The sequence below is a fragment of the Sturnira hondurensis genome, unplaced genomic scaffold, assembly GCF_014824575.4.
Source record: "Sturnira hondurensis isolate 20B ecotype Veracruz unplaced genomic scaffold, ASM1482457v3 Scaffold0012467, whole genome shotgun sequence".
NCBI lineage: Eukaryota > Metazoa > Chordata > Mammalia > Chiroptera > Phyllostomidae > Sturnira > Sturnira hondurensis.
This window is the reverse complement of record NW_028085098.1, coordinates 950687-966334: the sequence shown is the minus strand read 5'-3', so window position 1 is coordinate 966334 and position 15648 is coordinate 950687. Positions and strand designations below refer to the sequence as shown.

Here is a 15648-nt window from a genome sequence, read left to right as displayed (position 1 = left end):
TATTTTGGAAATGAAGAAAAGTGTTTCAGAGATGAGGAAGTGATAACCTTATTGTTGGTTATCACTTGACTAGTTGTCATTGCCCTGACTAGTTTCAGAAGCTGTAAACGCCCACCCCCCCCAATTGCTAAGGCTGAGTGAGCGACCTTCAGACCATAAGCCACTAAGGAGACAAAGCTTATCTCCCTGGCAGGGGCAGTATCTCTGCCCCTTTTACTTCACCCTGATTGGCCCCAATGCATGATTGGTTAGCCAATGATGGGTAAGATTCCTCAAGGGAGGAATGACGTAAGACAGGCACAATCATGGGAGGCCCCCAGGGAAGAACTTGGGGGCTACAGAAAAAGGAGTTGATGGACCCGCACCCCTTGGCCGCCTTACTTCCCCTGCCTGACATAAGCTTGAAACAGTGCCAGAGGTGGGTGCGGCCCTACGCTGGAAAGGGCGAGTTTCCCAGGAGCGATCAGGCCTAAGACAGAATGCATAAAATCCTATGAAATCTACTTTGCCAATACCCTCAATTTAAATGATAAGTTTCCAAACCTGAAATGAATTTGTTTCCCCAAAGTTTTGTGGCCCTTTAACCATCTGACCCTGATTCAAAATAAGCCCTCAGAGTTCTTTGAATGTTATCTCTTATTTAATCATTCTGCCTGACAATGATTGATGAGCTTTATTTCTGTGCAAACTGAACCCAATAATAGCTTGTCAAGGCAAGGGTCGGGGCACTCTCCTCTTGAGAGAGTGGCCGTGCCATCTCTTTGCCTCCACAGGACTCGGTAGTCTGTGTGAATTTGTCTCCTATCTCATCCACTGCAGGTGAATGTCCGCATCACCTTATCAAACCTGTTTGAAGACTGAGAATTGGTCAAGATAATATTGAGGTCAACAGTGTCCTTGATAAGCCCACACTTTGTGGAGTGGTTGGGGGGAAAAGCCTTATTACAGAGGGTTTAAGAAAGAACTGGAGCCAGTGAGTATAGGTGACTCTTTTGAGGAGTCTTGTTAAGGGGAATCAAAAAATAGGACAATAGCTGGGGGAAAATACATCAGAAAGAGAGTTTTGGGTTGTTTTTGTCTGTATTAGTTTTCTATCACTGCTATAACAAATTACCACAAATTTAGTGGCTTAAAACAACACATGGTAATGATCTTACAATTTGGTAAGTTAGAAGTTCAACTTGGGTCTCACTGAGCCAAAAATCAAGATGTCAGCAAGACCGTGTTCCTTTGTAGAGGCTCTGGGGGAGAATCCATTTTTGTCTTTTCCAGCTTCTAGAGGTCACCCACATTCCTTGGCTCACGTCCCCCTTCCTCCATCTTCAAAGTCGGCAGCACTGCATTACTCTGACCATGCTTCTACACTCATACCTCCTTCTGACGGTCTTATCCTGCTTCCCTGTTATACTTTTAAGGTCCCTTGTGATTACACTGGGTCCCCTGGGATAACAGAGGATAACTTCTCTATTTTAAGATCAGCTCATTATCAACCTTAATTCCCTTTTGCCACATAACCTAATATATTCACAGGTTCTGGAGATTTGGACGTTGACATCTTTGGGGAGTCATTATGCTGGAACACATTACAGCATACTTGTTGATGGAAATAATTATAAAGAGAGAGAACCTGACGATACAGGAGAGAGCTGAATCATTGGAGTGACAAAGAGCAAGTGGAGGACTGCCTTTCCATAGGAGCAAGAAAGGTTCCTCTCTATTTCAGAGAGTAGCTTGAAAATCACATAAGGGAACAAATGCTGGCTGGTAGGTAGATACGGTGGTGGGAGCTTGTGGGAGTCATTGTTTTCCTCAGTGACCTAGAAACAAGGTTATAGACTAAGACCAAGGATGGGAGGTGTTAGAGGTATAAGAAGAAATGATAAAACTGACATATAAGAGAGCAAAAGCATGAAAGAACTAGAGAAATATCATGAGCATCAAGGTAGCATCAAGAAACTGTGGCCACTAAATGTAAAGTGTGACCATTCAGCTTGTTTCCTCCAGTAGCACAGACAAAGCACTGGTATAGTAATTAGCCAGGGTGGGGTAACTGCTCTACAAACTCCAAATTTCAGTGCCTTAACACAACCGAAGATGATTTCTCACTAAGAAATTTACATAGATTGTCTCACTTAATCATCACAATGGTTAAATATAGTGGCCGTTATTATTATGCCCCTTTTCAGATAAGGAAATTAAAGAATTTCTCAAAGTAAGCCTAAACCATAATTTTTGCTTTAGGTATTAATCTTGGGGTGAACTTAAAAATAGTATTTGCCTCCTGGTCACCTTCAGACAATTAAGCACACTGCTCCCTCTGCTGTTGAGAACCACTCTGCCTGGTTTCAGGAGTTGTAACTGGCCCCCGTGGCTAAGGCTGAGTGAGTGACCTCCAGAATGTGAGCCACTAAGGAGACAAAGCTTGTCCCCTGCCCCCAGTGTTTGGTCGGTTAGTCTATGATGAGTACAGTCCCTCAGAGGGGGGCAAGCTAAGCCAGACACGATCACCTGGGAGGCCATCATGGAAGGACTCAGGGGGCTACAACAAAGAGGGAGTGATGGACCCTCACCCCTTGGCTATTCTGACATAGCCAAGTTCCCATTTCCATCTGGGGAGAAGCGCTTCCTGGCTATAATCCACTTATGCCTAAAAACCTATGACGGGGGAAGGTGGTTCGGCCCCTTGCCAGCTAGAGCAGGACCCGGGATGATCAGGCCTAAGAAAGAATATGTAAAATCCTGTGAAACCTGCTTTGTTAGAATGCTCTCCTTTAAATGATAAGGATCCAAGCAAGAAGTTTGTTCCTCAAAGTTTTAAGGCTCTTTAGCTATCTGACCCTGACTGAGAATAAGCCCTCATAGTTCTTTGAATGCTATCTATTGTTTGATCCTTACCTGTATTCTTGCACAAATGAACCCAATAAAAGCCCCTTGAGGTAAGGGCTCTTAGCCTTTCTCCTCTGAGAGATTGGGCACCTCTCCTCCCCAAGCAGATCATGTCTTGGTAGTTTCACTTTAATCCGTGGTGGACGGGGGTGGGGTGGGGGGGGGGCTTTGCAGGCAAAGTTGCCCCCATCACTTTGCCTGGAATCTCTCCTTTCTTTTCTCACTGATTTCTAGAATCAGCTCTGCAATAGTTCTCTGGGAGAAACCCTCCCACAAATCTACAGACACATTTATTTCCTCCTTTGTGCTCTTTCTATAGGCCTTACATAATTACAGTATAGTGATCTGTTCCACAATTATTCCCTGACACCCCCTATGCCTTTGCAATCCTTTGTATTCCTTCTCCCCTCATCCAAGACATAGCAATGATATTCTATTTCAAAAATCATAAACCACAGCACCCACCACAGTGTTTGGCAATGCAGCTGCTATTTATCTGTTCATGAAGTGGAAGGAAAGAAGGAAGACAAACAAGGCAATTCTTTGACACTACAGAAGGAAAATAAGTATCTGCTCCCTTTGGAGATGAGTGGGAAACTAAACTATCCAGCTCATTGTTATGGCTTAGTTTTCTCCATGAAGGACAGTTGTGGAAGGCTTGAGCTCTCTATGGAGACAGTCCACCACTCAGTGGAGGTGTGTGTGCAATGCAGGAAGCTCCAACTATAGGGTGCTCTCACTGCTGCCCAAGACAAACTCCAAGAACAAACTGTAGTCACCCACCACCCACCCAATTTGCCCTCTGAGCTGTCACTGCCTCTGCCTTAGGCCCTAAGCCATCTACCTCTGTTTCCGCCCCCACCCCCCTTTTGTGATGAGACATTTAGGATCTCTGTTAAACTGATGATTTATTTTTTAATCTACTTTAAAGATTTTATTTATTTTTAGAGAGCAGAAGGGAGATAGAGAGGGTGAGAAACATCAATGTGTGGTTGCCCCTTCTACCCCCAACTGGGGACCTCTGCAACCCAGGCATGTGCCCTGACTGGGAATGAAACCAGTGACCCTTTGCTTCACAGTCTGGTGCTCAATCCACTGAGCCACACCAGCCAGGGCTGGACTTTAAGTTAACTTTAAATATATTATTGGTTAATAGATGAAAGTCCTTGGAGGTATAGCTTAATACTTATATAATTCTGCAGCTTTTACCTGTCTTTTCAACAGGGTGATTCAAGTGAGAGCAGCTTTTGAGAGCACCATGGGGCAACTCCGAACTTCGGAACTGTTCTGACACAGGAGCCAAAATAAGTATTGAATTGAACATTAGTGCCAGTATAATGATCTGGACACTATCGAATCCCATTCACCTCTTTCTTGGATGAGGTCAGAGATCTGAGGAGACCAGCACCATAGTCTTCTTCCTCATCAGACTTTGGACGGAAAAAGACAGAATCAGGGAACCCTATCTCTTTTCCCTGAGCAAGATGCACCTAGGCAAGGAGAGATGAGAAAAAAAAAATAGGCCGGACTATGTATTCCTTCTTTCGACAGCCACAAGTCTGCAACATAGTGAGAGAAAGGGGATAGGTTTAGTAAGTTCTTGTTGCTGGTCGCCTGTCTTCTTGGTCAGATGCAGGTAGGTTCTCCTTGTTAATCACTGTCAGAGGGGCTCTTCGGATAGGAAAAATAACAGCAAACGTTTTTGAAGAGGAAGTTAGTCTTTAGCCACTTGTAACCTTAAGAAATCCGTCTGGGCCAAATCCGTCTGGGCCGCTTGGCTGAAGGACCTCGGGACTTCACAAAACTTGCTCCCGTGTGATCTTGGCGGGACTCTTCATAAAACAACACGGCATACAAATAAGAAATCACTCAGGGGTTATGCGCGCCCCCAAGAGACGCATAGGTGGAATCCCAATTTCTGAGAGTCCCAAATTCAGGCGTTTGACCGACTGGCGGCAGCACCCGCCCTCGGTGCTCGGGGGCAGGGCGAAGGCCAGCCACCTGGGCCTCGCAGCCCTCTCTGCTTATTTCCCTTACAAGGACTTGGACTCACAAGCCCTGCCCTAGCCGTACTCTGGTATGTACAAAGACGCAAACCGCACCGGACGGACCCTACCATCTGCTCACATGAAAGGGGGGAAGAAAGAAATACATATAAAAGTGGGTACAAAACCCACAAAAACTCAGACATCAGACCCACCAAACCACTACATGTTACTATATTTCTAAATCACCGCTTTATATTCTTCCCCGTTCACTCGGTCAAAATCGTGCCCTTAGAGCGTTGGCAACTGCGCCCCCCATTAGGCCCTCTCCGTTGGCCTAGAATGATGACTTGTCTTCCTTCCGGTTTTCTAAGCGGAGGCCGGAAGTGTTGGATTTTAGCGACTTTGGGTGTAGAAGGGTGTTGTTAGCGGCACCTAGGGCTGCAAGAAGGGTCACCTAAGCGCTCAGATTCTCACGGTTGTGCAGGGTGAGTGGTGCTTGTGGGCCAGCGGGTGGGACCCATACTGCAGACCCATCTCCTCGGGGCGGCTGGGAGAGCAGCGGCGCACCTGGGCAGGTGTACTAGCCGATTCCCCGGTTCGAAGGCCGCGGTCCCAGTGGCCCAAACGCGGGATCTTAGCTCCTTTGCCTAACTTGGAAAGTGTGGCTTAGTTCCCCGCGCCGCGAACTTGGGCGATAGCCGAAACCGCGAAACCCGAGCCTTGCGGCTTTTGACTCCGGTACTATGTTTAGTTTCTAACGTAAACTTACCCGATTCAGTAGAGTTTGCGCGAAAACTGTAGCCCTGTGTCCTAGCCCAGCCCCACTGCTGCAGCTGTTGTTGCAGCTGTGGAGCTACATTTAGTGGAAAGAATTAACTCAAATTAGGTTTCTTAGCTCAGTACCCACTTCTGTAACTAGAACTTCTCTAAAAGATCAGTTGGACAAAGAGGGTTTAGAGTTTAGTTTGCGGTTTGAGAAAAATTCCAAAATATAGCATCGCGTTCTTTTTGGGTGGAGACTTTGGATTAAGTCAGTTTCCAGTGTTAACTTTTAAGTAATTGAGCATATGAAAACATATATCAGTTCTTTACAGAATTTTGGAACAGAAATATGCATTCAGTTGAGATTTTAACCTAAGTGCAAAAAATTTCATACTCAGTGTTGAAAAAAGTTGTAGTTTCTTAAAATTGCTATTATTTGTTCCGGACGGCTTTTGGTAAAACTTACTTAGAAAAACTTTTTATTTTCAAATGTGAAGCTTACTAGCAAGTGAACTCTGAAAACTAATTGCTTTTGTCAAGTGCTAAGAATTTTTTGGGTGTGGCAGGCTTAAGAAAACTAGCCCTAACTTCAAACGGAAGTTTGTGCAGTAATTGAAAATTTGGTTTAGTTAGAGTGGATGCAGCAACCTGAAAGCGTACTTCTAAAAAAACTGTGTTTGGCACCACAATGTTACATATGCTTAGCTTGAAAAAAAGGGCATTGATTAAATGATTTGATTTGGATTTGGGAAGTTGACCAAATTTTTCTAAGATGGGAGTTTTTCCTTAAAAAAATGTATCGTATCTCTTACAGTACTGTCAATTTGAGTTGTAGTTATGTAAGTCTAGTTTACTTTACATTTATTACAACAGTAAAAGTGTTGGACTGTAAGGTTCTACTAGAGTAACTTAATGTGATATTAGTATGGATTCATTCCATTTTATAAATGAAAGCATAGTATCTAGAGATTCTGAAAAATCTTCTGATTGCCTTTGGTGGAGGAAATCCTCTGAAGATTTTTATTTTTCATTTCTCCTACCACTTAATCTAGTCTAACATCTTCCTTACATGTATTTCTCCTTTTGGCATAACTCTAAATGATTTTCTTCCTATTTAATCAAGCAAAAATAAAACCACAAAGTCATTGTCACCAACACTCCACCCCCTTGGTTTAAAACAAGATTATATTCCCTTTAGATCTGTAAACTGAATCTCCTTGATTATCGTTGACTGTTTCTTTGACTTTCTCATGCATCTGAAATTTGTACGTGTATTTCGTAGAAGCCTGCCGTGCAAGTCACTGCTTTTAAGTCTCATACAACACATGTCCCTTCACACATTAAATATTTGAAAAGTAGATTCTAGACTCTTAGAATGAGTAAGATCATTATAATTTGGAAGTCTCGGGTGCCTACATGGCAATCTTACCATCCTAAATAAAGAATACTTATATTGATATATGAAATATTTTTATCTTACCCCAGATTTCTAAGTTTCTCTGAAAGTTGTATATTTGCTGAGGTCATTGAGAATTGTTTATTTGCTGAGGTCTTGTTACATGAAGACAGCTTACAGTCTTAATTGTTTGGGGAAAGTAAAAAATGGACAGAAAACTAGAGTGATGACAAGGGAGTATAATGACAATATCATGAGTAATTTGGTCCTTGGGATCATACCACTATTCCTGATTTGGCTTCCTCTCCACCAGTGTTTATTCCACCACATACTTTTAGTGTGGTAGGAAAAAATAAACTGCACTTCCCTTGTTTTGAAACAACTGACTATGAAGTTAAACTTCCTATCCCTGAAAGGCTCCAGGTTTATGGTGGGAGATTAACGCATAGAACAAAGTACAGTCTCCTTAGTAGTAACTTGCCCAATGTTAACGCTACCAGTTTTGGTAAAATTAAGACAAACATCTGATCTCTTAATCTTAAGAATCTCATGTAGCTTCTAAGCACAACAGCATTTTTCAGGGTCTTTTATTTCTCCCCTCTGAATTTGTCAGAAACAAAGATCTTTTCTGAACTCATGGTATTTGATAATCATGTGCCGCTTTGGGGTTATTTTTCAGTATTGTCACACGTTGTTTTAAATAGAGAGTCATACTTCTGGAATGAAAACTATGTGAATCATTTGAAAAGTTAAACCAATCATCTTATTTCTTTATAGTTGCCTCCCCAACAATATTTTAGGCTCCTTAAAGACACTTGCTTTGTATTTCTTAATTCTTAAATTGATTTCAACACTAGTGACATTTGATGCACATTACTGCCATTAACTGATCAAAATAAAGGTTGATGATTAAGTATTGAATGAGCAAAAGAAAAGTTATATGTAATACCATTGTCAGTGCTGACGCAAAAAACTTTGTAACTTTAAAAAAACTGATGCATTTACAAATTTAAAAAATGCGTGAATAAAAGAAAGATTAATAAATACATCAGAACTTTGTATATATTTACTTTATAGTCCAAACTAAGCGTTCTTTTTTATTTTACTGCTTTTTTTTAGAGAGAGAGGGAGGGGAACATCAATTTGTTATTTCACTTATTTATTCATTCATCGGTGAATTCTATTATGTGCCCTGACAGGGGGGTCAGACCCACAACCTTGGTGTATCAGGATGATGCTCTAAACAACTGAGCTAGCTGGCAGGGCCCAAACTAGAGAGACCCCATCTCCTCCCTCCAAATGTAGTAATAGGAGGTTTTGTAGATTAAAAAATCAGTTGTGGCCCTGGCTGGCGTAGCTCAGTGGATTGAGCACGGGCCTGTGAACCAGAGGATCGCGGTTCGATTCCCAGTCAGGGCACATGCCTGGGTTGCAGGCCAGTTCCCTGCAGGCCAACTCCCAGCAGGGGACACACAAAAGGCAACCATACATTGATGTTTCTCTCCCTCTCCTTCCCCTCTAAAGATAAATAAATCAATAAAAAATCTTTAAAAAAATCAGTTGTGAACTATTTAACTTACAATTCTTATCAGTATCTTTGTTCTTAAAATAACTGACATTCTTGTATCATTCTTGTATCAACATTCTAGTATCTTGTATCTTGTATCATGTTGTCAAACAAAACATACTATTTTTAAAGACATGCTTTGGTTTGCAATGACATGGCATACCTAAAATAATAAAGATTTGGACTGGTAAATATGTGCCACTCATCAGGTCTCAAACACTTTTAAGTCCTTTGGTACCTTTAAGATATGGGGAATAATATACTCCATATTCCTTACAGTTCTTAAAACTACATTTAAAATAGAGGGGAAAATTACAGCTCTATGTAGTTGAGATAATAATGGAATGTAATTACTGTCTGTAAAGGACATTACAGCATGAAAATATGTTTTCATGAATGGTTTAAGTAAATTATGAAAGGCAGCCTTCTAAAGGGTGATTAAAGGAAACTAGGACATTAGGGACGAGTATATATCATAACTCCATTGTCATGTAAGGTATATCTTACCAACACATTCCAATCTATCGCCAAGGGGTGCTATATTATATGGACTGGAATTTGTGACTCTTCTTTGTGGAGTTTCCTATTAAAATCTAAGAACAAATTTAGGTGGGGAGGGGACTAAGACTGAGTTTTTCTAATTGAGTTTAGTCTGGATGATGTGGTTTAATCAAGGAAAGAATGTAAGAAATAACTTGAAACTCACACAAAGCATTGTATCTAAGGTCACTTTGCAGTGCTGAGATTGAGGTAGTGCTTCATTCTTTGCAATCCACAGACTTATTTTTAGACCAAGGGCATAGTGTTTTGCTACGTCATAGCTAAATGTTGTTTTCAGAACGTAAGCTTTAAAATTGTTGTCCTGGTCAGGGAATTAAATCAGTGGTGCCTATTTTAGACCTGCTTGGAGGAATATAACTTAATACAGAGTTAGTCTTGCTTGTTAGAGGTTTTGCAGTCTACTGTCACCACTTCAGCTCTGAAGGATGGTACGGTAACATTTTACTCGAAAACTATGGGATTCTTACAGTTTTTTTAAAGATTCAGTGTTGAAAGGAAAAATTGCTTTTTCATTTTAGGTATTAAACATCCTTTTTACTTTTAACTTAAATTTTATAGGGATAAATTTAGAGTATTAGAGAGCAGAGTTAGTTCCTATACCTCTTAAAAATGTTTTCCAAACTTTTTGAAAAACTAAAATAGCTTTAAAAATTGTTGTGCTCTGATATCTGTATAGAGAACTCAGTCACTTCTGTGCAAGAAATTGATTTCTGTAGAGTGGGAATTCGGTAAAACTTAATTATAGATTAATTAACTTCAGAGTTTTCCATGCTTTTCAGTTTGCCTTTCAGCAAATATCTTTCTTGACAACTTTGATTTCAGAAGTGAGGGTACAGTAAGAAATGCTAGTTAGAAATAGAAGAACAATATTTGGCAATAAAGACTAGGAGATGTTCCATCCATTAGTCCTCCTTCCTATTTTCTCTCCATTTAAGAATGGAATAGCTAGTTTAGGCTAGGGCTGTAGCAAAATAGACTTGTTAAAGAGGTATTAGTATTCAATTCTTCCAAAACAATGAAGTTTAGAACTGGAACTATTTCCCCAGGATACCTACATTCTTTCGTTTCTTGTTTCTATATTGCTTGTAAACCAGTAGATATGGTTATCAGTTTTTATTAGACTAGATAGCAGTACAAGGGACATGCAATCTTGTTGATATCCTTTGCACTTTGACTTAACGTTGGTTGTAGTTTGGAATTTAAAGTTAGTGATGAACTGTTGATTAAATGTCAAAACTACTAAGGATGAGTGAGCTCAAAGCATGATTCTGGTTTTTCTCTTTGTAATTTGGTTCTATGAGTAATCGTATCAATTAGTTGAGATATTTTGCTAAGTGATACTATACTGCTAAATAATTTTTAGACACATCTCTAAGTATGTTTCACATATTAGGAAGGTTGATTCTTTGTCTTCTTGTATTTTTCTTCCTAATTAGGATCTAACCACCACCATGTCGAGCAAAAGGGCAAAGACCAAGACCACCAAGAAGCGCCCCCAGCGCGCAACATCCAATGTGTTCGCCATGTTTGATCAGTCACAGATTCAGGAGTTTAAAGAGGCCTTCAACATGATTGACCAGAACAGAGATGGTTTCATTGACAAGGAAGATTTGCATGATATGCTTGCCTCACTTGGTAATGATCAGTTTTAATAGTAATATATTATTGGATAGTATTTTTGTGATCTCTTTTATGATCATTTCTTAAACCTTAAATCTAATGATGTTATAGCTTACTAAATAAGATTCAAAGTCACCCTGGCTGGTGTAGCTCAGTGGATTGAGTGCAGGCCTGCGAACTAAGGGATGGCAGTTCGATTCCCAGTCAGGGCACATGCCTGGGTTGCTGGCCAGTTCCCAGAGGGGAACACATGAGAGACAACCATACATTGGTATTTTCTCTCTCTCTCTCCTTCACTTCCCCTCTAAAAATAAATGAATAAAATCTTACAAAAGATTCAAAGTCTTGAGCAGTGTCTCTCAAAGCATGGTGATCGGACTGTCTGCAGACCTGTGACCAGGTGTCATGACTGTGCTAGGAGCCAGTTGTGTGTGTATGTGTTGCAAACAATGATCTTGATTAAGAGTGGTGGTGTCCCTTTTGTCATCCCAGTGGAATAGCATGTAATCTCCACTTTTAATACAAGCCTTACTCATTGAAAAGGCTATTTTCCTAATGGTTTTGCTATCACAAATGGAAAGAGCAGAGTATAAATGATCATCTTTCTTGTCAAAGTATTTAGTATGATGAATAGTTGATGTATTTTGTGATATAATCAAAATTATGACCTTTTTTATTTAGGGAAAAATCCAACTGATGAGTATCTAGATGCCATGATGAACGAGGCCCCAGGTCCCATAAATTTCACCATGTTCCTCACGATGTTTGGTGAGAAGTTAAATGGCACAGATCCAGAGGACGTCATCAGAAATGCTTTTGCTTGCTTTGATGAAGAAGCGACTGGTAATTTACCCAGTGATTTAACTTTTAGTTATGGCAACGAAAGTATATAATGACTTTAAATATGACATCATACGCTCAGGTTTATGCCATACCTAACTGTTGTTTTGACAGACTTTTCCTATGGTATCACTCTCTCCACTGCCTCTGCCCTTAAACATTTGATTTATAATTTAATAGGTATATTTGAAAGTTCCTTAGGAAACTTATACTCCACACGGATTAGGCTCTCACTAAATACGTGGTGAATGAACAATTTGTACTAGAGCATCTTGGATAAAGTGAAAATTGCTATAGGCCACTACCCCGATACAGTCCTGTTATTTATGAGGTACCTCTCAGTTCTGAGATTGTTTAAATCTGGTATTAGACTTCATAGTTTTGTGTTTCTATTCTGTGTAATAGCTGTGGGTTTAGGGCAAGTTATTTAAATTATCTAAATCTCTGTTTTCTTATTTGTAAAATGGGCGATAATATTACCTAACTCATAGGGTTGTTGTAAGGATTAAATGAAGAAATGAAGTAATAGCCTACTGCTTGGCATAGAGTTAAATCTCAAAAAAAAACCCTCAAAAAAGTTAGCTGCAGAAATGCCTGATCCTTTAACAAAAGTGTATATAAGAGAAAAGATAAGGAGGCAACTCACATGGCAAGTTTTTGAGAGGGAAGGCACACTCTTCCGTTACCCATTGCTTGGAGTTTGACTAGAACAAGCATGGTCTGGTAATAATGGAAGCATGTTGTCCCCAGTTTGGCTTTCAGGGCTCCCCACAATATGGCCTTTGAGCCTATTTAAGTATACCACCCTCGACTCTTGTATCATCTTTCTAACCTCCTTCCAAGCTCCCCTGAGCATTGTTGTCCTAACTTAACCTGTACCATTTCTGCCTCTATGCCTTCCTCGTCATATCACCTTCTCTTTCTTCTTGAACTCGAAACTCCTAGCATTTGAAGGGCTGGGGAAGAGGCAGGCAGGGGAGACTTGATTTTTTTTCTCCTTAAAAACACTTGTGTATTGATTGAATTCTTTTGTTATGAGCAGGTATTAGGTTTTTTTTTCTTAATTGGGGGGGAATAAAACCTTAAAAGAGTGAAATGTCTTACCTATTCTTCAAACTCCTCTCAATTGTCATAATCTTTATAGAGCCTATTCTGCATTTTCATACTATTTTCTTCTGCTCCTAAGAAACTTAAAGTCTCTCCCTGCTTTCTACTTCCAAACAATTTTATGTCTCCTTCTCCTGGTACATAACTGTATCTCATCTTCTGTTTTATATACTTGCTCCTGATCATCATAGTGTACCCCCGCGTCCAGGGTCGTGGCTGTGTGTCTCGGTGGCATTGTATTCCCATCTCTGTGACCCTTTGAGCACCTCCCACTGTCCACCGCACATAGTTGGTGGTTAGTTTACGTAATAGTTGAACAATTTGGCTGTAGATGATGATTTATTTCTACATGCTGAAAGTCTAAGATTTGGGACCTCCCCCCTTTTTTTTTTAGTTTAGGGTTGAATTAGAATCCCGCCCCACCCCCCACCCATTAATCCAGAGTTTCTTATGTGAACTGACCTTCTACTTTAAACTCATTTTTTAGGAAGTATATTATCAATGTTTTAGCTTAATTTTATAAGCAAGGAAGTTGGTTGGGGTTTTTTTTGTTTGTTTGGTTTATTTTTTTAACATGAAATGCAAAATCTGTGGTAAAATTATCATTTATCACCTTTGGTGTAGTAGGATATTAGTGGTTCTCAGTCATGACTGCATGTTTCAGGAATTACTTGGGGAGACTTAAAAATATCAAAAAATATCAGTGCCTCTGTACTTTTTTTTTTAGTTCTCTGAATGGTTCTTATTCTGATGTGCAGTCAGGTTTTATGAGAATGTGGCTTTCACAATTCCAGAATAGAAAGCACACCTTCCGGCTCACTGCTCACATCCCCAATGCCTAGCCCAGTGACTGACATAATTAATGCTCAATTGTTTATTTGGTGTTTTTGCACACTCTGGGCCTGGCCTTATTTGTTACTAAATCTAAATTAGATTCTAAATGTAAAAAAAAAAACAAAAAACATTTAAAAATTTCATTTTATGTATTGAAAAAACAAAATCAGAGATAAAATAAATTACCTTAAATAACATAGCTTGTTAAAACTGGATCTCATGACTCAAGCATTCTTTCACTGAAGCACTTTATTGATTTGGTATTGATTTTAGTGTTATTTACTTATAGAATAAGTATGACCATTCATGCTACTTTAAGGAACTATGAGGCTTAGGTTTCTTAATCATACTTTATTCCTTTTGTTTAGGCATAGGTTTAGCCCTTATAATCAAGAGATCAAGAGATGGCTGTAGAGGAAGTTAATACAACAGAGAGCAGGTTAATACCATTAAGCAACTAGGTATTATCTAGGCAACTGCTTAGGCTTGTTTAAGCATGTGGAAACCCCATATTTCATGTAGAACATGCTTAGTCGAGTGTAGATGTTCCTTATATCTTCAGAGTGGTATGTATTCTGACACCTAGTTCTTCATTTTTTTAGGCACCATTCAGGAAGACTACCTGAGAGAGCTGCTGACAACAATGGGAGATCGGTTTACGGACGAGGAAGTGGATGAGCTGTACAGAGAGGCACCTATTGACAAAAAGGGAAATTTCAATTACATTGAGTTCACACGCATCCTTAAACATGGAGCTAAAGACAAAGATGACTGAAAAGAACACCATATTCCAGCCAAATGTTCCTTGTTACCATTTTGGGTGTTTCTGAGACTTTCTCTTAAAGCCTATAGTATGCCTTAGCTTTACAGCTCTAGCCTTTCTTGTGGTATTTATTCTCAGCCATTTGGGGCACATGCATCTCTGTAATCAGACTGGAAATGGGACTTTTTGTCATTTTCAGAATAGAAAAAAGGGTAATTTAACTTACTGGCTCCCCTTATAACTATAGTCTACCCAGAGTCAATATATTTTTTCAGAGAAAGTTATTCACTCAATTTTTTCTGAACCATAATTAAACTTTTATGATAAAAACTTACTTGTTTGAAACCTCTTTATTTACCAAAATTAACTTTCTTAGTTTTAGTTGCACCTTCCAAAGAACGGTAGATGAGGCAAATCCTAAAAAGTTGTTATTAGACCTTTCCCTTTATTTTGCCCAGTTTTCCTAACCTGTCTCCTCTGCTATCCCTTCCCCTGTCAAAGGAGTACAGGGGTACATTTATAACTGCCTTAATTGTGTTTCCTGTACTTTGTCTTGCAATTTTAAACATAAGTTCCTATAGAAGAGGGGCGTCCAACATGTGGCCCTTGGGCTGCACGCAGCCCAGGGTGGCTGTGAATGCAGCCCAACACAAAATCATAAATTTACTTAAAACATTAATTAGTTTTATTACTTAGATACGTACATTTTCTATATTAGTGACCACAAACTTGGGACCTGCTCCATTGACTTTAAAAGATCATCTAAAGGGCTGCTGCATAATTAGGGTCATGTGAGGACGTTTTTGCTTTTCTGTGGTGGCAGATAGGAAAATTATGCATGGACCTTTTTTTGCTCATCAGTTTTTGTTAGTGTTTGTGTATTAAGTTTTAACATATTGCCAACATCCCTCCTTATCTGTCCTAAGCTTTTGTATATTACTTGATGTCATTTAAAATTAGACCAGGCCAATGAGTTTAATTTTAATTTGTCCTCATTTTTAAAACTATTTTAGACCCAATCGTTCTCTGGAATGCTTCTACCAAAAAGCATTTTTTAAAAATTGTATTTCAAAGTGTTGGGAATAAAATACAGAATTTTTAATTATATAAAGCTTTTCTTTAACACAAGAACCTCTGTTGAAATACTATGTTTGTTTATGCAGAGATTCACTGAGTTCTTGTATGAATTTCGGACATTCTTGACCTGCCCACCAAAAAAAAAACTGCTGAAGCTAAGTGCCTGGGAAAGTGAGATCATTCCTTTAACCCTCAAAATAACTTCTATTTCCAGAAATACAGGACTATTTCAGAGTTAATCAGGAAA

General features: G+C 39.6%; 2 protein-coding genes across 4 annotated transcripts in view; one reads left to right on the top strand and one right to left on the bottom strand.

The window, feature by feature from the left end:
• Positions 1 to 4939, bottom strand: part of MYOM1 (myomesin 1) — a 154821-nt gene extending 149882 nt beyond the window's left edge. For both annotated transcript variants that reach the window (XM_037060703.1, XM_037060704.1), the window contains exon 1: positions 4096 to 4939. In XM_037060703.1, the coding sequence (XP_036916598.1) occupies positions 4096 to 4249 (154 nt within the window). In that variant the 5' untranslated portion in view covers positions 4250 to 4939. The remainder of the gene's footprint in view (positions 1 to 4095) is intronic.
• A 302-nt stretch (positions 4940 to 5241) lies between these two features.
• Positions 5242 to 14658, top strand: LOC118997067 (myosin regulatory light polypeptide 9). 2 transcript variants are annotated; one of them, XM_037060699.1, is made up of 4 exons: positions 5242 to 5359; positions 10597 to 10795; positions 11462 to 11623; positions 14164 to 14658. In XM_037060699.1, exons 2-4 carry the CDS (start codon positions 10612 to 10614, stop codon positions 14334 to 14336), a joined length of 519 nt encoding a protein of 172 aa, XP_036916594.1. In that variant the 5' UTR covers positions 5242 to 5359; positions 10597 to 10611; the 3' UTR covers positions 14337 to 14658. The 2 variants fall into 2 exon arrangements, with proteins under 2 accessions (XP_036916594.1, XP_036916593.1); XM_037060698.1 differs by lacking the exon at positions 5242 to 5359 and adding an exon at positions 9512 to 9588.
• The last annotated feature ends 990 nt before the right edge of the window (positions 14659 to 15648 follow it).